This window comes from Aplidium turbinatum, chromosome 1 (assembly GCF_918807975.1).
Source record: "Aplidium turbinatum chromosome 1, kaAplTurb1.1, whole genome shotgun sequence".
Classification (NCBI taxonomy): Eukaryota; Metazoa; Chordata; class Ascidiacea; order Aplousobranchia; family Polyclinidae; genus Aplidium; species Aplidium turbinatum.
In genome coordinates this window covers 57529858-57550885 of record NC_137472.1, presented here as the reverse complement: position 1 = coordinate 57550885, position 21028 = coordinate 57529858, and the positions used below count along the sequence as shown (strand labels likewise).

The following is a 21028-nucleotide window of genomic DNA, read 5'->3' as shown; positions in this document are numbered from 1 at the left end:
AATATGTGTGTGTAACTGTGTATATTAGTTTGTTTTTGTGATGTTAGGTTCAGTCGTGTTCTCGTTGCTTTAAGAATTGGCGCTCCAGTTGTTCCAGGAACGAGGAGGCGACTGATTCTTAACTAATTCATCAACTTAGTTTAAAGTATCAGGTTTGGTGGCCGTGCTTGACTATATTTATTGATGCATATACCGCAATATTAGATCCTTTCACGCACGTCTTAAACCATTAAGGTTTTGCCACCTTTTCCTTTTGTTAGTTTTGTTACTGTATTTCTTTTGCTCAATATCATTTCTTTTGCATTCTGACAAAGAAAAATAAATTGAATTGAATTGAATTGAATTGAATTGTAGGTAAACCCAACGCCGTCTTTTTTCGACAGGTGCTCTTGAGAGCAGTGGTGGATTCAGTTGGTTCGCAAAAGTTTGAGCGAACCGCTTCCTAAAAATGAAAAAGTTTTCAGAGCCGGTTCCTGGCCAACTTGTATGGTAAAATAATATGGTGATGTAACTTCCTGGTAATTGTGGGTTTTAACAAATGTCAGTTGTCAAAAGTTGAAGGTTAATGTTTAACTCATTATGATGAAACAAGGTTTAGTTACTAACAAATGCACAAAAAGAATTTCGTGGTTTCCATATGTAATTTTCGTTTAAAAGCTTATACTATTGAACTTAAAATAAACTTGTTAATTGAAAACAAGTCACAACTAGTAAACACAAACTACAGTAAACAGACTGTATGCAAAAAAAAAAACTTATTATCTTAATTGTTATAATCATACCTTTAAAATGTTTCAATCAATGACAGTTTGTGGATTAATCCTTTCTACTGTAAAAGTTACAATACAACGTTCAAGGTCCCTAGACTTTGACTAATCGCTATGTAATTGTTATGTTGCAAATCAATTAGTTTACTTTAGTTGAAATTAACCACTTTAAATAGCAAGTGGTTTGAAGTTTTAAGATAACTTTAATCATGCGATTGTTTCCTTAAATATAACTTTGCTTTCTTCAAACGTGTTCTTACTAATCATGCCCAGACAAAATCAGTCATATTTACATTGATTTAACGTTTGAGGACGTTAAATCAATGCAAAATGACGAATTTTTCTGTCTGATCTTGTACTTCTAACAAAGTTGCTATTCGACAAATAACTATCTTCGGAAGTGCTGACGTCATCACTGGACATAGTATCAGAAAATCGTAACCAAGATGGACAACGCGATTACGATAGAAATAAAAACAATTCTCGCGTCAAGTCTATTTCAGCATGAAGATTTAGCAATGATCTGGAGAAAATCTGAGACTTGAAGATATTTTTAAATGCTCCCGTGGGCAGCCTAAACCTCTGTGGGGGAGTCAGAAGTCACCTCAAGCCTCCAACTATTCACCAATCCTCCAATTTTAATTATCCAACTCCAAAGTTTTTCCAGTCTTGGTTGACCTGTCTGAAACTGATTGTCATGCCAATGCATACCCCGTTCACATTTTATCAGGTCGTCGGACCATTCGGCATGCGACAACTCAGCAAGTAGCCTACATTTCAACTACTGCCAAGTCAGCGAATGAGATTTACGTGCTCACGCAACGCCACCTCGCTCACGTCGGGCTTGCTTGGTCATTGTAGCTTGCTCATGCTCAGATTACAAGTGCTGGCTTGTAGTAGCCTCACTTTATCAACAGCTAAACTATTAGATAGAGTAGAAATTCAAGGGAGTTAGCGATAAGCGATTTCAGTCTGAAATGTTTACCAGCTTAAAACATATCGAATATAAGACAACTATTACACAAAAGCATATTTTATATCATTTTTGTTTGATTTTGCATTTTAAAATGTAAGTTTACCATAAGAAAAAAACACATTTGTGTGGTGTGAATGCAAGAAAGAACTGTGGCGTCCGAAAATTATCATATTTGCTATGTTAAGACACAATAAATATTAGTATTATAGACTTGATGAAATTAAAGTCAACCAGAGAAGGCGGTGGAGAAAATCACCATCATTATTCACCAACTCAGTTGGTAAGCGCGTGACTTCGTGAACAAAGAAGCTTCAAGATCAAGCGGCGCTGGTTCGACTCTCGGGGTGTGTGCTTGAGCAACGCATTTTCAGGACTGTTCTCCATTCATCGGCATCTAATGGATGGAATAATTTCCCGGCAACAACACTTCAACAATCGGAAACTTCACTCTTTCAATCTCGGTAACCGGTGTAGCAGTCCAGGAGTTACTGCGGTCCAAAAGTTACCATGCTGCTGCAGCGCAGCACACTAGAAATGACGTCAGACCACAAATAACCATAGCTGCTCGGCGCTTCTGAAATCAATGCAAAAACAAAAATTTTACAACTAAGTTTAATTGAGTAGTTACTCTGAAACTAATGCATACCTTTTCGTTTAAGATCAATTAATGCCTAAAATTGTCAATGTAACTGTTTGAGCAGTAGAAAGTCCAATTATTTTCATAAAAAAAATAATTATTTATATTTGAAAACCCTGGTAACTCTTGGACTGCGGTCACTCCTGGACCGTTACACCGGCCCTGCGTCAAGAGCCTCTACAAGTAGGCGAAACTATCAGGAATAAAGGCTTTTGTCAGTCCGAGGATAAAGATTCAAAACCAATCAAACCAACTATTAGGTAAAGTTTGCTTCAAAAAATAGGTTTTTGGAACGAAATGAAGATCTCTCGTGTGTTCCTCTAATGATCTAATCCAAAATTTCTTTTTTCATTTTGCTCTCTCTCGCACAAGCGATATGTTTGTTGTCGCGCGCGCTGCGGACGTTGAAAGGTGTCAGGTTGGCTTGAGAAAGGCATTGCGTGATCCAATAGTTTGCCGAAGCAAAGTTAATCAGTAATTTAGCGGACAAGCAGTGAAAAGATGATTTGAAAGAAGCAATGTGCTAATTTTGAAACAAGAATGAAAGTAGAAACAACTTGTTGTAGAACGCAGATGGTTAAACGCAGGAGTTAAATAACTTTTTGTTGCACAAATTGTCAACGTTTAAATCAAAAGTTGAGAATTTAGCTCTTAGTATGCCTAATGCTATTCTAAAAGCGAATTATTTATAAAGTTATTTGTTCTTCATGAAGTTCAATATGAATTTATGTATCTTCCTGAGTTTGATCTGAGAACTATCATGGAGCTGGCATCGGTTCTTGTGTATGGATTTGGATAGGTCGCAGCAGTGGTTAATATCTTTCAAACAATTTTGATATCAGTGATTATATAATACGCCACAAACTCAATACACAGCAGGTCAAGGTATAAGTGGCACTTCCGGTAAGTTAGAATGAAGCTCATAATCTTTTCAGTCAGATTAGAAGATTAACCTCGATTGTATGATATTTGTAAGACTAAGATGCCTCACATGTGAACCAAGAGCAAACATACGCCAGACTAACAACTTTAACAAGTCAAAGTAAAACTCTTTCCAAAGGTTAGATTTACTGTTAAACATTGTCATGAAAAAATTTGTTAACATCCAAAACAATTCAAAGTCAGCAAATCTATGCAATGACTCCTCATTGTTATATGCTACCAGTACTATTAATGCGTAACTTTTATCAACTTTGTGGTAGCTTGTCCAGTGTGAAAAAAGCGAATGAACATGTTTCTGTCTCTTTTCGTATGTATGAGCGTCGTTACCAAGTTATCAATCAGATAAAACTAAACCACAATAAATTTCTCTAGATATTGTTTGGAGGAAGCTAGGTATCTGTTTTGAATCTATTTGACCAAGCTATAGTTATATAATAATGTTGGTAACAGAGTAGGCTATGTGACAGACCGAAAAAGAGCAGTAATACAAAGCAATGTCTATTTGGAGGTATCGCAATTTCTGCCATCTTTGGTTTCTCATTGCATCCCTTACATGTTCAGGTACGTAGCATTTGAATTTTTGAGTAACATTTTACTTAAAATTCCAATTCTTAATCCTGTCTTTTTTACGTTTGTTTAATGAACTTGCAAACCTCCGTCGTAATATATTGTTTCCGTTACTATTTAATTCATTCAATTCAGTTCACTTTGACATAAACCAAACCGATGCATTGCCTCTTATTGGTACTGAAGAGAATAATCAAATGTTTATGATCATTGTTTGCAGCAAAGGTGCAATAAAATCATCCACTAGTCTAGTTGATGGCTGCGAGTACATTGCATTTTATTGCATTGTCGTTGAACATTGAACCACTGAAATTGCCGCTGTAGATCCATAATGCAGTTGCTGCAATTATTCGACTCCTATTTGGCTTTTTTAAATCTATAAAAACTGGACAAATGCTTTTTTCCATTAGCATTATTCAAATATTGAGTTTACTTTGGCATGGCTTTAACAGAGAGCTTGCTTTATGAGATTAATTTCAATCAATAACAGAGCCCAGATTGTATTTATGAAGTACCGTATGTTAAAGCAATCGCAACCATGTGTTGTTGTGCACCCATCAGAAATAACATTATTGGCTACAAATCCTAAGGGTCTGTCATGAACCAATTGGATTTTACGCCCTTTTTGTTTTGAACAATATCAGTAGGCTATATTCCCAACGCACAAGAGATCGTTCACCTGACATCAAGTAATTTAAAAATAATGCATTTTATGTGATCTCTGGTTGAATATGACTGCTTCAGCTTGGCTTCAAAATATTGTTTAATCAACCATACAATGTACGGCACTTGAACATCTAACTGGCATAGACTTAAATTTCATTTATATTTGGAAATGAAGAATTTGACAAGCTGAATGTTTTGCATTTTCTTAAATTTCGTCAGCTTTTCAAAAGGTGTAAAACGATTAAAGTTTTGTAGCTAAATCAACAACCTCTTCCAGAGAATGTTTGTAGGATTGAACATGGCTTCTTGTAAACCAACGTAAAATAACGTAAGTCCTGCGAAAATGAAAACTACGACTTAACGACTGCAGGACACGAAATATGCATTACTGTCGGTCAATAGATCACCCAATGGATAGCTTTTAAACTGAAAGCCAGACACTACTTTTCATGTCATTGGACTTACTCACATAGTCTGCAAAACAGATGATGTGACCTCAACCAACAGCAATGCTTATTTACTGCTATATGTTTGGCTGGCACACAATGAAAGAATGTTACTGATTATGATACAGAAATACAGCAAATTTATAAAAGAATAATTAGTATTTAAATCTTGATCACATATCTATGGTAACCACGGTATCATGCAGAAAATGTTTATTCAACAGTGTAAAAGAGTGCAAAGCAACATTGCTATACTACGGACCCTATTAGGCTAAAACAGTAGTCTACTTTGGAACACAGCTTTTCCAAAGTGCAACAACCCAATCTCTTATGGGGTAAACTAACCAAGTTGCTTTTTATTGATCTTAACACAAATTTAATTCCAACTTGGAAAATGAAGCTTAGTTTCTGAGTGGTATATTGCAAGTATGGTGTGGAGAAATGACCAATGTAGGGATAATAATGAAGACACGACTACACACATACAATATCGCTACAAACAATATCGCATACAATGTCGCAAACCGCATATAATATCGCTACAAACGACATACCAATAAGCTGACCACAACGGAAAGCAGTAAAATCTCGGTCAGACGGATGGTCTTACTTTGTTAAGGATTTTCGTGTTGCAGAAAAAACTAAATCCGGTTTTGTATTTAATTCGAAAAGCCCGTAGCCTAAATTTAGCGAGCTCAAACCTACGATATTTCCACTCAGCCATTCTACTACTTGGCCAACAAATTAGTTCTTTTTCACAAAGATTCAACGTCTTAAGATGCAGAATCAATATCAAAATAATCGATTTTTTGACCGGGTAGTAATCTTGTCCGCAGTTTGTCAATGTTTACTGCAATGACTTTCAATCATTTTTTCTCATTTGACCTGTGCTGTTCCTTTTTAGTACGATTATCAAGTTTTCCGCAAAAAAAATATTCTTGGTTTTTCGGCTTTCCAAAATATCAGCAAATGTAGCAGCAACTGTTAACTTAGCTGCCGTCAATTTTACAAGTAATTTTTCTTAAAAAAAATCTATCCCTGAGGTTAAATTTATCCCTATGTTAAGAATTCTTAGTTTACTGTACTGTACATACCAAAATTCTTAGTATTTTGGTGTGTACAGTACAGCAGCATTCGGTGTGTGTTGTAAACTATGTCAGGTGTCACACGAAATATCGAAATTTAGATAATGTTTTTATTACTTCCAATACGCTTTACAGACTTTGTCTGATGACAGTCTTACAAAAATATAGAACTTTTTAAAAATGCTTTCTCGCTGAATTGCAAACATTAATATTTAATGTTCATATATTTAATGCAACTCGATGGTAGAGATTTCTTCATTAAGTTCTTTATTGGAAAGATATTTTCTTTCTAAATTAAACAAAAGCCTTGCTTTTAATTTTTTTTAACCGTTTCATGATGTTACAATCATGCATCTTCGCGTAATCATTGTTATAAATTACACTTATAAATCTTTTTTCCTGCTTTTGTTCAACTCATTTTCGTACATTCTGAAATGTGCATAAAGGAAATGTTCTTGCATAGCAACGGTATATCATATTTTTGATGCTACCAACCTTTGCAAACGTTGTATCAATGTAAAAATAACAGATTTTGCTGTCTGGGTAGCAGTGCTATACGTTTCTGCTGTTCAGTGTTGAAACGGAAGTGTTGTGACATTGGCATACATACAAGTTAACTTGAATCAAATGTAGTTATTACTATCTGAAGCCTTTACAAATTGTTTCACCTAACGGATCATCAGAAGGTCTTATTCAAATAGAATCAAATAAAATAAATTAAAATAGAAACAAATACAAGTTAACTTGTATTCAAACCAGAGGAATTTGACCCTCACCCCTACCTGTGCATACGCCTCTACTGTTGTTACCCAACTGTAAATGAACCTGTATTGTGTTACATCACACAGCTGAAATCAATGAAAAAGCTTTAGTTGATAAATAAATTACGTTGCATCACTGTACAATCTTTGGTAAAACAAATCGAAAAATGCGGAGATTTTGTTGCCCTTCACTGAGGACTAACAAGCTGTAAGATCATTAAATTAACTCATAAATTAAGCTATAGTTGCCAACTTTGTGAAATACTTTCAGATAAAATGTTTTGAAATATGAAACTACGAAACTTACAGTACAAGCTTGAAATGGCATAGGGTGTATCTTGGCATAAAAAAGTTCCTTTCTCCCTGCTGACAATTAAGCGGCGGCTCTGGCACTGGTCATTTTTATGGCGTGCCTTAACCATGCTTACGACCAATAGTTAAAGATTTAGATTAAGTGGACTGGAAAGGGCGGAAGACAATCTTCGTGTCTACCTGCAAACATTTTATCATGTGCCAAAGACGCAGCGACGTGTATTCTTGAGTGGTGTCGAATCAGCGTTCGTTCGAGTGTCATGCAAAAATTCTTCCCGTCAGATATTACTGCATCTGACGCTATTAAAAGTTACCCTGCGGTCCGGGTAAGCATATACCGGCTGGGACGAACATGAGGCAGAGGAATCCTTGTAATGTTCCAGGTAGAAGTGGCAGAGAGTTTTCCAACAAAGACGAAACATAAAAACGATTTTTTTACTGTTATTTTTTGGTTTTTAAATGCGTTTTCTTGACAGAACCTTTAAATATTAATTTTCATTGGCAAGTTGTTTGAGAATATTTGTTGCCAAAGAAAAACAATCGTATTAAAAAAGACACCAATCAGTAAACGCGTTGTCAATAGAAAACGAAGAAGCTTTTCAGCCTCTTTGCTTTCAATATTTAATGAAACTTCTATATAGATCTCAAGTGGATTTTTGGTTTATAATATTGAGAGCTTACGCGGAAGAACGCGTGGGAAATGTGGGTTTGTCTTGTAGCTTAAATCTTTGACAAAAAAGGAATTTACAATCTCCAATGTTCAAGTCAAATTGAAATGGGGCGATTCCTTTTTCTGGTCTGTTGTGATACGTATCATTTTCACACGACGAATTTTATGGATAATACTTTTTGAGAAGGCGCACTCATAAACAAAATATACAAAGAGCCAGTAACATGTTTGTTACTGCATGTTTTTACTTTTCAACCTCAGACAAGCAATACGAAAAATACAGTTGTTAATTTTAAAAGAAAAATCTAATTCATTGCATGTGTCAAACAATTAATGCCATGAAAGCCACATAACTAAGCAATAGAATAATAGTAGGCTAAGCAGCCACGCTAAACAAATCAGCTTTTCACATTGATTTAACTTCCACAAACATTAAACCAATGTAAAATAACAAGTTCATCTACTAGCCAAAAACTAACCCAAATAGCAAAGTCCGACATTTTTACATTGATTCAACATCTGCAGGCGTTAAATCAATGTAAAAATGGCAGATTGAAGTGTAAAGACAACAGACTAAGGCTGTTTGGTCCATTATGTACACATACATTGACCAAACAATTTACACTAAAGCGAAAGACAAACATGCCAAACCAACAGTGTTATTTACTCAACCGTTCCCATATACGAGGAACGCTTCTTCACTTATTAACGAAAAGCTCTGGCCAGAATGTTTAGTGATATGGCACAGACCAAACCTTGTAAGAAATTTGCTATTGTTGTGTCGTTTCATCGCTTAATACCGTTTATCAAATGTTAGAAAAAAAAACACAAACTTAGCCGTCTATTAAACCTGTAAATAATGTGGTATCAAGCTTGTGTCATATAATTTTGTTTCACTTTTTGCTCCTCCTGCTGATAAACTTCATCAATAGCTGCTGAACAAATTTCAATTTTTAAACAGATGCTTAATTTTGGAGACAAAATAAAATTGTTCGCAATTTCTCTTCAAGAACAATGTATGAGATTATTGAATAAATGAAATGACTTTCCAACGTTGCGATTTCAAATTAGAAGCGATGGGGGCGAGAAAATAGTTTGCAAGAAAGCATTTGAGCAAGGAACTCATTAACCCAGCTAGTAAAATCTGCCTGTTTTGCATTAATTCAATGTCTACAGACGTTGAATCAATGACTTGTGGATACAAAACAAAAATACGATGCCTTCTAAATCATTACTGTGGAAAAAGATAAGTTTCCCTGCAAATGGGCACAACAAAAGCATTCAGCGGTGTGTAAAACTTCATAATCATGCTTGCTATGGTGAAACTGCAACTTAACTTTTTGATAACTTATCTCTCGTGATAATAACCCTAGTATTATCAAAATGGTGTTTCCATGCAAAAAGCACTTTTGCTACAACGAAGTTCTAAAATTAGAAGAAAAAAAAAGCGGAAAGAACATTCAAAAAGGAGAGATGTAATTTGTAGGACACATTCCCAGACATGGAAATCTGAAAGAAATTATCAAAATGGTGTTTCCATACAAAAAGCACTTTTGCTACAACGAAGTTCTAAAATCAGAAGAAAAAAAAGCGGAAAGAACATTCAAAAAGGAGAGATGTAATTTGTAGGACACATTCCCAGACATGGAAATCTGAAAAAAATTGTCAAAATGGTGTTTCCATACAAAAAGCACTTTTGCTACAATGAAGTTCTAAAACATGGAAATCTGAAAAAAATAACACTATTAGGCCTGACGCAAGGGAAACAAATCATAGTTTGACAAGGCTTGACATGCTGAATGAACATGCTCGTCGTAGGGACAACTGTGAAACCAATCACTTTTTACGGATGTCAAATGAGAGAAAGGTTTTGAAGACCATGATCATTGATCACCAACGAATTTATCAGGTCAGGCAAATATCCCAGACAGCAAATCAGTCATTTTTTACTGTGATTCAACGTCTGTAGACATTGAATCAGTGTAAAAAGCGTCTGACTTGCTGTCTCGGTAATCCTCCTTGTGAAACAACAAACTTTTAAAATTTCAAGAGGTAGATGACGCTTTTCACCTGGAGTCCATTTGAAAGTATAATATCTTCTGCAAAAACACTATATAATAAATATCATGCATCATGCAGTGATAGATAAATATATGTGCCATAAATTCAATGAAATAAGACGATTAGTTTATGTTAGAGCAAAAGTCATAAAACTGAGATAAATTGTCCCGTGATAAAAAATTGCCAGCCGCGAAGTAAAATGTTGACACAAGCATTCTGAAGTTCTTAGTAACTACAGACTAGTAGCTGTAGCTAGGTTATTGATTTTTCATTTAACAATTCCATTAGCTTTCCACTGCTTAAACTTAGTCTGATTTAGAAGACTTGGATGTAGGCTAAAGTTGTTTAGAATATAAACAATTATTTCAAATAGTTATAGTAATAATATAGGAGGCTGATGACTCTCAATCTCTCTTCTGGTTCCTCGATGTATTGAGGATGAAAAGTTAAACCAGGATCCTTCATTTAGGATACAACCGAACCAATGCTTGCTTTTGATGCGCCGTTGTTTGTGGATTTTTTTTTCTGTAGGCCTAATACACGACAGTAATCTCGATAGATTGGTATTTGGGCTCACAAATATTTGCAGGTTTGTAGTTTGCCCTTCATAACTTTTCAAGTTTGAGTTTTTGGTCACTTTTCCACAAGATGAATTTGATATGTTTCGATCGACTTCAATTTTGAGTTCAGTTTTTCAGCCTACGTTGATGTCATTTCTTAAAAGCTGAAACAATAACATTATCCCAAATCTGAAGCAAAAACAATAGACAAGAATCTTCAGTTGTTTCATTCTTCGTAGTATACAATTCAATCTATTGTGAAATTTTATTTTCTGTAACTTCAATAATACTAATAGTTTCCTTAAACAAGTTTTTCAAGCTTTGGTTGTTACAATATTGAATATAATCAGTTTCTGCGCTTCTACAATTACGGGGTATCTTCACGCAATGTTAAAAAACATAGCATGGAATTGATGGCCCAGGTGGGACTTTTGAAACAGAGCCCGGGGTAATTTTGATTGCACTGCTACGTTTAACGGCTCTGCCAGAAATGTTCCCCAGGCAACATGGTTAAATATCTATAGCTGTCTGATCTCTTATTCTTCGCTTAGTTTACCATGCATGTTTACGGTTTTACAGGACCTTAAGAAAGACGAAATTGGTCATGTGCCAAAGGCAAATGCTTCATTTAAGTTGAGTTGGAATGGTGACTTGAGCTCGTATAGATGTTGGAAGTCCATAGAGCTATTTCGTCGTTGATCATCTCTTCGAAGAGACTAAATAGTGTTTAGTTTTGAACATTTAAATCAAGATGCTCGGATGCTTCTCCACGATTACGCTAGCACTACTGAGAGTAAACATTGCGAACAAGGCACATCTGTTGTGGATAGTGTACACTGTACAGCACTACATAACATTGGCCTGTCGTGAAACGGTCACAAAACACCAGAAATACTTTTAAAACCGTTCTATAGTATTCAATGTGTGGGCTCATGTACGACTGTACGTATAAGATTTTTGTACTTGCAACATGTAATTCTGATGGACACCTAAACATTTCAGTATTCATTTAATTATAATTGTAAATCTACTACGCATTCAACTTAACAATGAGAAAACAATATTTTACGGGTTTTCACAAAATGAACATCTCTAGTGAGAAAGTCGATAATTTGTGAGCTTTGGCTTGACTGATTAAATCCAATTTAATCGTTTAATTAATGCGCACATTTTGCTCATAATTGTCATTGCAATAAGCGCTTTGAGAAATTAGAATAGAATAGAATAATCATTTGAGACCTTTTATTTATTTCACAATCGATTGATTGAAGCCAACCACTGGATAGAAATAATGAGTTATGACGACAACAATACGTTTTTGATGACGTATAATATTGCACCCCACTGTGTCTAAAATATTCCCAATTGTCAGTCTACAATACTAGAACGATCGAACATAAATCGCAGTGTGAAACCACAAAGCAGATGATTGGAACAAGATTTGAATTGTCAAGCCTCAAAACTATAGAACCTATTTTCAACCTAGGTCTGTGGGCTGTATGGCTGTTTTGATATGTAATCCCTCATCAGTTTTCAATTGACTTCACACGAGGCTATAGATTATAGAACATGTGTTCAAACATCAAAATCTGTTATTTTTACATTGATTCAACGTTTGCAGACGTAAAAATCAAGGTAAAATGAGGGATTTTGACGTCTGGGTTGGGTGATGCTTCGTTGTTGTGCGGTCGTGCACAGAAGCAGAAAATCGTCAATTGTGTGACAACAAAGGAGATCTAAGCAGAGATATTACTGACAAAAAATATGGTACGGTAGTAACATTCTAAAAAACTGTTAGCTTTGGAGTGAAGTGATTGTGAGCTATATAGGTGTTGGTTGTTGTTGTTTTAGCATAGATCTCCAACAAAACCATTACCCACAAACCTTATTTTGGAGCTCAATTCCTATGTTTTCAAACTCTTGAAATTTATCGTGTTTTTTCCCACCACTTTGATTATTTTTACCGATTTCCCTGGATAACCTATGCGTGTCGTCATTTGTCAGCTTCCGTTTACTTGGTTTCATTTGAAATATTGTTTTCCGTAAGATCATTTATATCTAGAACACAAAGTTTCAACTTTCAGAAGGCAATGTGTCGCAATTTCCATTCAATTTAAGCTTTTTTAATGTTTTAAGTCCACACAAACTTCTTGCGGAAGCAACGAAAGGCCATGTTGAGAGACTCCATTAGCTGCAATTGGTAAGAAGTTAAAGGACACAGTGAAAGTATTTTGATGAGTTTTCTGTGTGTTTTGTTTCATATAATTGCGTAATAATGGAGAGAAGATCCATGGACAAACACACAAAACAAATAACAACTCATTAACTTAGTTTATGTTGTGATCATAAAGACATACACGCCACCACGATTTTATAAGGCCCAATAAAAAAAAAATGGTTTTAAAAAGGAAAAGATAACAGAATATGCACAAGATTTCGTGTCCTACATATCGGGTTGCAAATGCGACTTCTCCCATGCACAAAAAAAGCATGGGAAATTGAGTTAACTAGTTTTTAATTAGCTCTGTCCATGTCTGTCACTTCATACATGACGAAGCGTCTGTGCGTAGCAGCTTTTCGAATTCACACGGTACACAAGAACGAAATAGTTAAATTGACTTCAACCAGTTTTACAATCGTCCAATATGTAGAGTTCTTATATTCTTCAGACGTTGAACCAATAGAGAGTGATTTTCTTAAAGAAGGTATTAAGTGAAGTTGTTCTTATTGCTAGGGTATGTAAGCTCTACTTGAGAATTTCAATATTTCAAGTTGTACAACACTTTTGTGAGAAACATAATGTGAGCAACATGATTTAAAATCCTTGTTCTTTAAATTGTATCCTTAATCTTTGTATTTAGTAAGTAGGAATTATAAATTTGTCACAAGCATTACAATTTCATGGTGTCATCAACACATCCGTTCCCATACAGCAAATTTTGTCGCTTTTACATTGATTTTTCAAATCTTTAGATTGTTTCAAGCTTTTCCAACACGGGCGCATAGCATCATGTTTTGAAGCAAATTAAAAGATTTGGAAAGCATGAAAGATTAACACACTTCCTGTTTTTTCTTGGAAACGCAGACCCACCCAGACAGCAAAATCCGTCATTTTACATTGATTCAACGTCTTCGAACGTTGAATCAATAAAAAAATAGCAAGTTTTGCTGTCTGGGCAGTTACAACATTGACGTCGTATTTTTTAAGTTGCTAAGTGAAATTACCTAAAACTTGCACCTTTTTCATGCATTTCAATGCGTGTAATTTTAAACTTGGTATAGCTTTTTTAATTCTAATGATGCTATTTTTCTCAATGCTGAGATTTATAGTTTGGCTTTAGATAAGTTAATAGTCAAACCACTAACAGCAGTTTTTTTGGTTGGTCGTTGTAACGGCCCTTTATATCCGGTTTGTTTGAAGTTTTGGACCCACCAACGGACGTTAAGCTACAAGTTTTGATTTAACCGTTGCTGACAATCTACACTTGTTTACTCCAAAAGTACATCTGCCATTACAAGTTACCAATCAGGGACAGAAAGGATTTCCTGCTTTTGTTGGTGATCAGTGGGAAAGAAAATGGCTTCCTATTCAACATGAAAGACGGTGCTTGTGTTCGCTTTCGGTTTCTATGAGCTCACAAATAGCCTTTTGTCGATGACGTTATTAACGAAACAAAGTTATACAGCTGGCAAAATGCACCTCCTGTACATTGAAGCAACGTAATGTTGCGCAAAATCTTGTAGTATTTGATCATCCAACTTAGTGTTTAAAAGGTAACTTCTAAAAAAATTTACGAGAGACTTAACTCGAATAACAATTCCAATGGAACGAACAAACAGAAATCAATAGATGTCGGTATGAGAGTCATATTTGGATTTTTGGCTTCCTTGTTTCCCTTCTACTTAATCTAAATCTTCAAACCACAACGAGCCAGGATGCAAAAAAAACAAACAATATAAATATCAAGATCAAATCAATTAACCAATAATGAAATATATTTTCCAACAAAAAGTTAGATTTTTTCCCAAACTTTGAGCGGAAATTTTGTACAAAATTTTGTACAACTCGATTTTTATGAAAAAAAATGAAGGAAATCGTTAAAGAATACATTTCAGTCGTTCTTGGTAATTTATTTACTCGTTTTAACCATCTAATTGCTGCGAACCTAATGACTATTGTTGATTAAAAAGTGTTTGTATAAACCCTAAATAAAGCACAGCCAGGTCTCACAGATATTCCCATTGTGACTTCGGTGAAGCTTTAGGGTTGCAATGACTAAACTTAATAGATGTTTAGGGTGATGTTGAAGCCATAATATGAATCACCTTTGGGAAAAGTTAAATAGGTTCATTCTTTCAAACTTACTGAACAAAATTTCACTGCAAAGCAGTTAAAACTTTTGTTTAGTTAGTATATTAATGGTAAAGGTTATTGCTCGAAAGAATTATAACATTTAATAAATTCTATTTTTTGATATAACAAACAGACTCTTAATAGAAAAGGAAATAATATAGCCGGGTTTCTATAACCCTTGCAAAAATCAATTAGACCTAATCTTTTTTTCTAGAGATAATAGAAATTTTTTATAGGCATTTAGTTGTACTGCAAACATACAAGGCCAAGCAACGCTACACGATTCCGCAGATTTATTTTAAACACACCAAAACTAGATTAGACACATCACTGTGGCCTTGTTGAAAACGTTCGATTTCAATCTTAATCTAACTTTTACGTGTTTGAAATAGATAATATACCAAACCTGATGGTGTTGGTTGGCCTTGTGTGTTTGTCACACAATAAAGTGAACTTTCTTTTAAAGCTTCACTGTCCAGCAATTGATTGCATAATATTTTCGTAACAGTACTTGAATTTACGAATTACGTAAATGTTACGAAATATATTAAGAATTTACGAAGTATATAAAATATTTTTCATAAGTCATGGAAATAGCTCAATACTGGATTTAAACATGGTGAACTCCATTTAGACCCAAACATTAAAAATTTAAGTGTTTCCAAACGTATTATAAAAAAAATAGTTTTTTAAGTTCTTATTGTGGACGTTTGCACTTGGATTTATGCCTTAATTATGTTACAGTCAGGAAACAACACAAAGCAAACTCCAAGCACTCGACTTTATTTAGTGACGTAATTTTCCGCTGCACGATAGAATTAATGAATAATTTATTTAATTTTTATGAGATATTTAGAAATTATGCACTTAAAATGCAAGGAAACAGATTTCTTCACTTTGGCGTGGTGAGATATGGCGTCAAGCTGAATTTCTGTCACATAAGCCAAAAAAAAAAGAAGTTAATAATATTCTTTATAAAAATAAATTGTCATGAAAGAACTCACAGTTGTCTGTTAGGACTGCTGTAATTGCTCTCAAAGGTTTAAAGCGCCCTTTAAGTTTTTCTGGTAAATAAGGCATAAAATATTTTTTTATGAAATTATATTTGATTTTGTCTGTTTATTGTTCAACCAATGTTTGATATTTTCCATATTTAACATTCTTTGCGTCACAATTGATCTAACAATATTTTTTGGTGCAAACAAGATACAGGGAAAAAGAAGGCAACAATCCAAGTTTTTATTTTAAAACAATTCCCACTTTTTAGAGGAGAACCTTATATCAGTTTGGTCAACAAAGCACAAGCAGATCCCACTTTTTGAATGATTGATTCATGGTTTCTTCTCGAAAAACTTGCCAACCTAAAATACAATTGATCGATAGATTGTATCGTGTATTCGAAGTAATCATGAAACTGCTTTCTTTTTCAGAAGTCCAATGCTCCCTCGTTTCACTCCGAGTTGGAAGAACCGCTCATCTACCATGCAAAGTGGTTTATCCTGATCCTGCACCTCCTCCATACGTCATCGAGTGGTCAAGAAAAGGGAATTCTGTTCCTATATTTATCAAGATAGGGAAATACCCGAAACGAGTCAACCAACACTTCAAAGGTCTGTTGCGTTTATTTGAACTTGATTCAATGTGTGCGTCTAATTTTACGATTTTGGTTGCTTTTTTTCCACATTACCACTTGTTTTGAATTTCCTTTGCTTTTAAAAAAATCGTTAAAAGAACATTTCTAAAATTACAATATAATTTATTAGCTACAACAGGTTTTAAAATACAAAGTGGCTATTTTTTTTCCACGCTGGTTGCCATGGAAACGATCAAAAAAACATTGTTTCGTGGCGGGTGTTGCCAGAGCTAGGATAAAAGTTAGGGCAATAGTTAGGATTTTTTTCTCTGCGCAGAACTTCAAATTTTCCAAATTACAAGTTTTGTCTTCAACAACTTTAAATTTTTTCAAAATAAGGAAAAGTTCCTTATCTGGCAACACTTGTATGAAATTAAAACAATGCAAGGTTTTTACTAACCAGTACTTGCTTTAATTTGCTGCTTGGGTGTGAAGAATATGAAACTCTCATGAAGAAAGTTAACTTGCAATCTGGCACTTTTGGTGAGACAAACAAACCGTAACAATGTTGTGTCAACAATGTTGTATTTGCATGCAAGCAACGTTGCAAACACGTTATGAGTTTCCAAACTCAGGTTGCCAAAAATGTACGTTATGGTGTTAAGATTTGAAAAAAAAGCATTAAAATGTTATGCTTTTTAAAAACCTTGAACACTTTTGCTGCAGGAATACTTTTCTTTTGAAGAAACGGTTCCATAGGAGTGGTTTAAATTGGACCGCCATGAAGGCGGACCTTCTGATGGCAAAGTTTAACTTAGAATTGTTCACTGCCGCATATTTGAATCGTTTCATTCCAATTTGGAAATTCAGTACTGACCTCATCAGTACCGCTAAAATTCGGCCACATGGTCTCTCCCACACTGATGATAATAATTTTGTTGTCTTACGGGCGCACAGCTTTACATTGAAATCAAGGCTGAACTCTCACTGTGCGCAAATACCAATCTGTTACAATTATTGCAATGCCGCTAACCGCATGAGGTCTTCACACATCTATCATCCCCAAGGGGCAAGCAATGAGCGGCCGTGTAATAATGTCATCAGTGCCGTTGGGTTACAAATTTGCAGTGATTGTCCTAATCGCATATTTCGTAACGTTTGCTAAGCATACAGTAAAGCTTAAAATCTACATGTTAGGCTCTTCATTTTTTATTATATTCAATTACTTACTGTCGTTCTCAATACGTACCAATGTTTCAAATTTTAGTAAAAATTATAACCGATGTAGAAAATTGGAATATTTCGATTTTTCAAAGCCAACAAACCTTACATAAGCTGAGTGTTCTTCTAAATTACTTTTTTTCAAACATGATTGATATTTAGTTTTTTAGAGTTTTGTAAAACAAATTAAGTTGTTTAAGGTCAGAAACTTCTTTTAGAGTGATTGCTTTTCTTGGTGAAAGCATTTATACCTTTAGTGACAGCAGCACGTTTGTCTTTGTAATAATCAACAATGTCAGACCATAAGCCGATGAAAATTGATCACAAAGAATCGTGAAGCAAATACATGTTTCTTTCTGCTGCTGACTCTCTGAAGGAGGCAAAGTCAAACAGAATAGATTCATTACAAAATTTCAATTCAGCATCATGTACATAAAGTACCGTGCAGTCTATAAATCCTTGTAATCCTTGAAATTTATGTTTTTTCTAAGCGATTAGAAGCCTTTGCCATTTTCAAAGTCATGAGATGGCATAATGAATTAAAAATCTAATCCAAAGTTAATTACCCATTGAACTGGAAAATCCAGAGGTATTGCATTTCGATTGCAGACCAAGTATATTGTTTTCCGTTGACTTGTGTTCACGTATTTTTTCCTTGATTTTAAACAGTGTTGCCCTTCCAGTCAATGATCATTGATTAAAGTTCAATTGTTTCTTTTGATAGACTCAATTTTTTTAAACAGTGTTGCCCTTCCAGTCAATTGTTATCATTGATCAAAGTTCAATTGTTTTTTTTTTTGATAGACTCAGTTTAATTTAACAGCATATGTTGTGCCAGTGGCGTTTCTCAGTAGCGATTGTAAACTCTCAACTCCCTGTATAGTGTATAAAACGTATGTAATGTCACAAATCAGAATAATTAAAGAAATAATATTAGATAATAGTTATTGTTGATTCAAATATCGTGATATCACACAGGTGTAAAAGCGGATTTAGATTTCTCACTGGCTTGGCTACAGTTTTGCTTCATGAATTTGACACAATAAATTTGGCAGTACCATCAAATTGCATCAATAGTTAATTAACTACAAAAAAGTTGCGAAAAGTTGCGAATAAAAGTTGCTGAATAACATCATACAAGCTATTGTTCAAGTAAATTACTGTTTGGCCGATCATAGATTTATATTTCGCACAATTGCACTGTTATGATATTTCATTTGGAATTGTCGGCTGCATTGCCGAGTGGTGAGAACCCTGAAACGACACTAGAAAGAGCACCGGTTCGACACCGCTCAAGAACATGCGGCTGTGTCTTTGGCAGGACACTTAAAGGCATGCATGAAGGTAGACATGAAGATTGGCTTTCTTGCCTTCCCGTCCACTTAATCTAAGCCTTCAACCACCGGGTGTAAGCCTGGATACGACAAACAAAAATTTGGAGTCGATGTTACTTGTCAATCTTTTGTTTTTCAACATGAAATTTTAAGTTGGAGAGAAGCGATTGTATCCTCAAAAGACCTGAATAATCTTAAAAAGTTGCCCGAGTTTTTTATTGGACAAAGTTACAAAAATCAAACTTAAACGGTTGAATTTTGTAAAACAAACCTAACACCAGCATGCTTGCTCATGTGATGTAAACATTTTGTTTTGGTGTTGCTTGTGTTGATGGGAAGTGTATGTCTGCTTGCTCCTATTAATCAAATAGCTGGAAGAACACGAAACCAGCCTGCTTCATCATCATTTAATCTCTTTCTCCGGGTTAGATTTTGAAAACCATGTTTATTTATTCGACTTATAAATGTTATCAATGTCCTCAGGTCGCATGTCACTAAAGCCCGACAGTGCCACCTTACGGATAAAAAATGTTGTAGCGAGAGACGAAGGGTGGTATGTTTGCCGCGTACTGTTCCTAAACCATCCAGTCTCCCATGAATCAAGCCAGCAAGAATCAAATGGGACTTGGATTCATCTTGTCATAACAGGTAAAAATAAACCTTATGCTGTTAAATTATCTTCTCATTTTCTAACATTTGAATTGCGTGATGTGATGTAGATGAATCGTGAATGATGGAGTAATGGTTAGATTGCTGGTTTTGTATGATGGAAGCTTGTGCGCAGATCCTGTGTTTAGCTTTCAGTTCAGTTCAGTTGTTTTTATTTCTAACCATCGCAGCAAAAACAATACACGTCAACATAGCAAAGGTCGAGAAAAAGGTAGAAGCGACAAAACGCGAACGTTAAAACGTGCTTGTGACCGAAGTAAGTTATTAAGTTGAAGGATTTGGCACGGTGGCAACACCTTCAGAAAAATTTAAGATAAAAAGGGAAATAAAAGAAAATGTTACAAACAAAAATATAAAAAACAGGCCATAATATTATAGCTTTAGCTGATCTTTTCAAGAATTGTATAAATAGACACTTGCTAAGAAGATCAGCCATGATGCGTTATCAAGAGTGCTGATGGTCGTGAGGGGAACACATCTTGATGCATTTAGCTCATAGCAAAGAAGAGCTTTCTTTCTGTTTATCCAGCAGATGTGATCAATCTTATTTTGACCATAGATATGAAGCGTGAAAACAAACGAAGGGCTGTTTAATGCCATTTTCGATTTTTTTTTATCTCGATGACGTCAAATATGACGACGACGACGTGCCGTCAACCTAATGACGCAATATGACGGTTCAGGAAATCCTCCCTCATAGAAGCTTGTAACATTTGAGGAGTCACATACCCATTTAACCCCTTAAATAAGGCGAACGTTTTCGGCTACACATGCACAGTACTTCAACCCCTAGTCATAATATACTCCAAGGTGATGGGGGATAAAGTCATTCCAATATTTTGGGTTCGAAACCCGATGCTAATCCGAGAAGTCTAAAATAACTCTCAAAATATTCTATTACGTATTCTAAATCAGTGCTTTTAAAACTGTGTTTACTTTTTAGCATAGCTCAGCAACGAAAAAATGCCATTCATCACCATGCTCTATTAATGTGATTATGATTATCTCTAAAATGTGTTTGATGTGAATCTGTGTTTAATTTTGCTTAAAACAAAATACTAAATGATAACTTTCAAGATGTTAATAGACTAAGAAACTTTCTTATTATTTTATTAAGGTCTAGATTTTAAACGCACCACGGCATGATAGGAATTGCCCTGCATGATATGTTAGCAATAGATCTTTTTGTATTGCAAGCTGAAATTTTACTCTTCCGCAAGATGTCACTAGAGGTTCCTATTTCTTTTACCAAGCTGCTGGTCAAGAAGTAATAAATATGTTGATGTGGTCACCGGCATTTCAAATTCTTGCTCACATTTGAATGCAAATTTCACTTGTAAAATGATTGCAAATGACAAAGTTCGCACTCGGTTACCAAAGAAAATACGGTGTTTTTTGTTATTTTAATAAAACCCAAAAATACAAAA

At 34.9% G+C, this 21028-nt stretch overlaps 2 protein-coding genes across 2 annotated transcripts in view; both read left to right on the top strand.

Annotated features, from left to right (window-relative positions):
- The first annotated feature begins 3776 nt into the window (after positions 1–3776).
- LOC145767645 (protein turtle homolog B-like) lies at positions 3777–20195 on the top strand. The gene is made up of 4 exons (XM_082579516.1): positions 3777–3883; positions 16235–16414; positions 19416–19580; positions 20161–20195. Exons 1-4 carry the CDS (start codon positions 3817–3819, stop codon positions 20193–20195), a joined length of 447 nt encoding a protein of 148 aa, XP_082435642.1. The 5' UTR covers positions 3777–3816.
- The window catches only part of LOC145772546 (uncharacterized), a 35661-nt gene continuing 34189 nt past the window's right edge, over positions 19557–21028 (top strand). Inside the window, exon 1 of the mRNA XM_082584416.1 lies at positions 19557–19580. The gene's annotated coding sequence lies outside the window, so the exon portion shown is untranslated. The remainder of the gene's footprint in view (positions 19581–21028) is intronic.

Coding starts and splice junctions, on each gene's coding strand:
- LOC145767645 (XM_082579516.1), top strand. CDS start 3,817: ATGTCTATTTGGAGGTATCGCAATTTCTGCCATCTTTGGTTTCTCATT. Junction 3,884..16,234: donor TGCATCCCTTACATGTTCAG/GTACGTAGCATT, acceptor TTTCTTTTTCAG/AAGTCCAATGCTCCCTCGTT. Junction 16,415..19,415: donor AGTCAACCAACACTTCAAAG/GTCTGTTGCGTT, acceptor CAATGTCCTCAG/GTCGCATGTCACTAAAGCCC.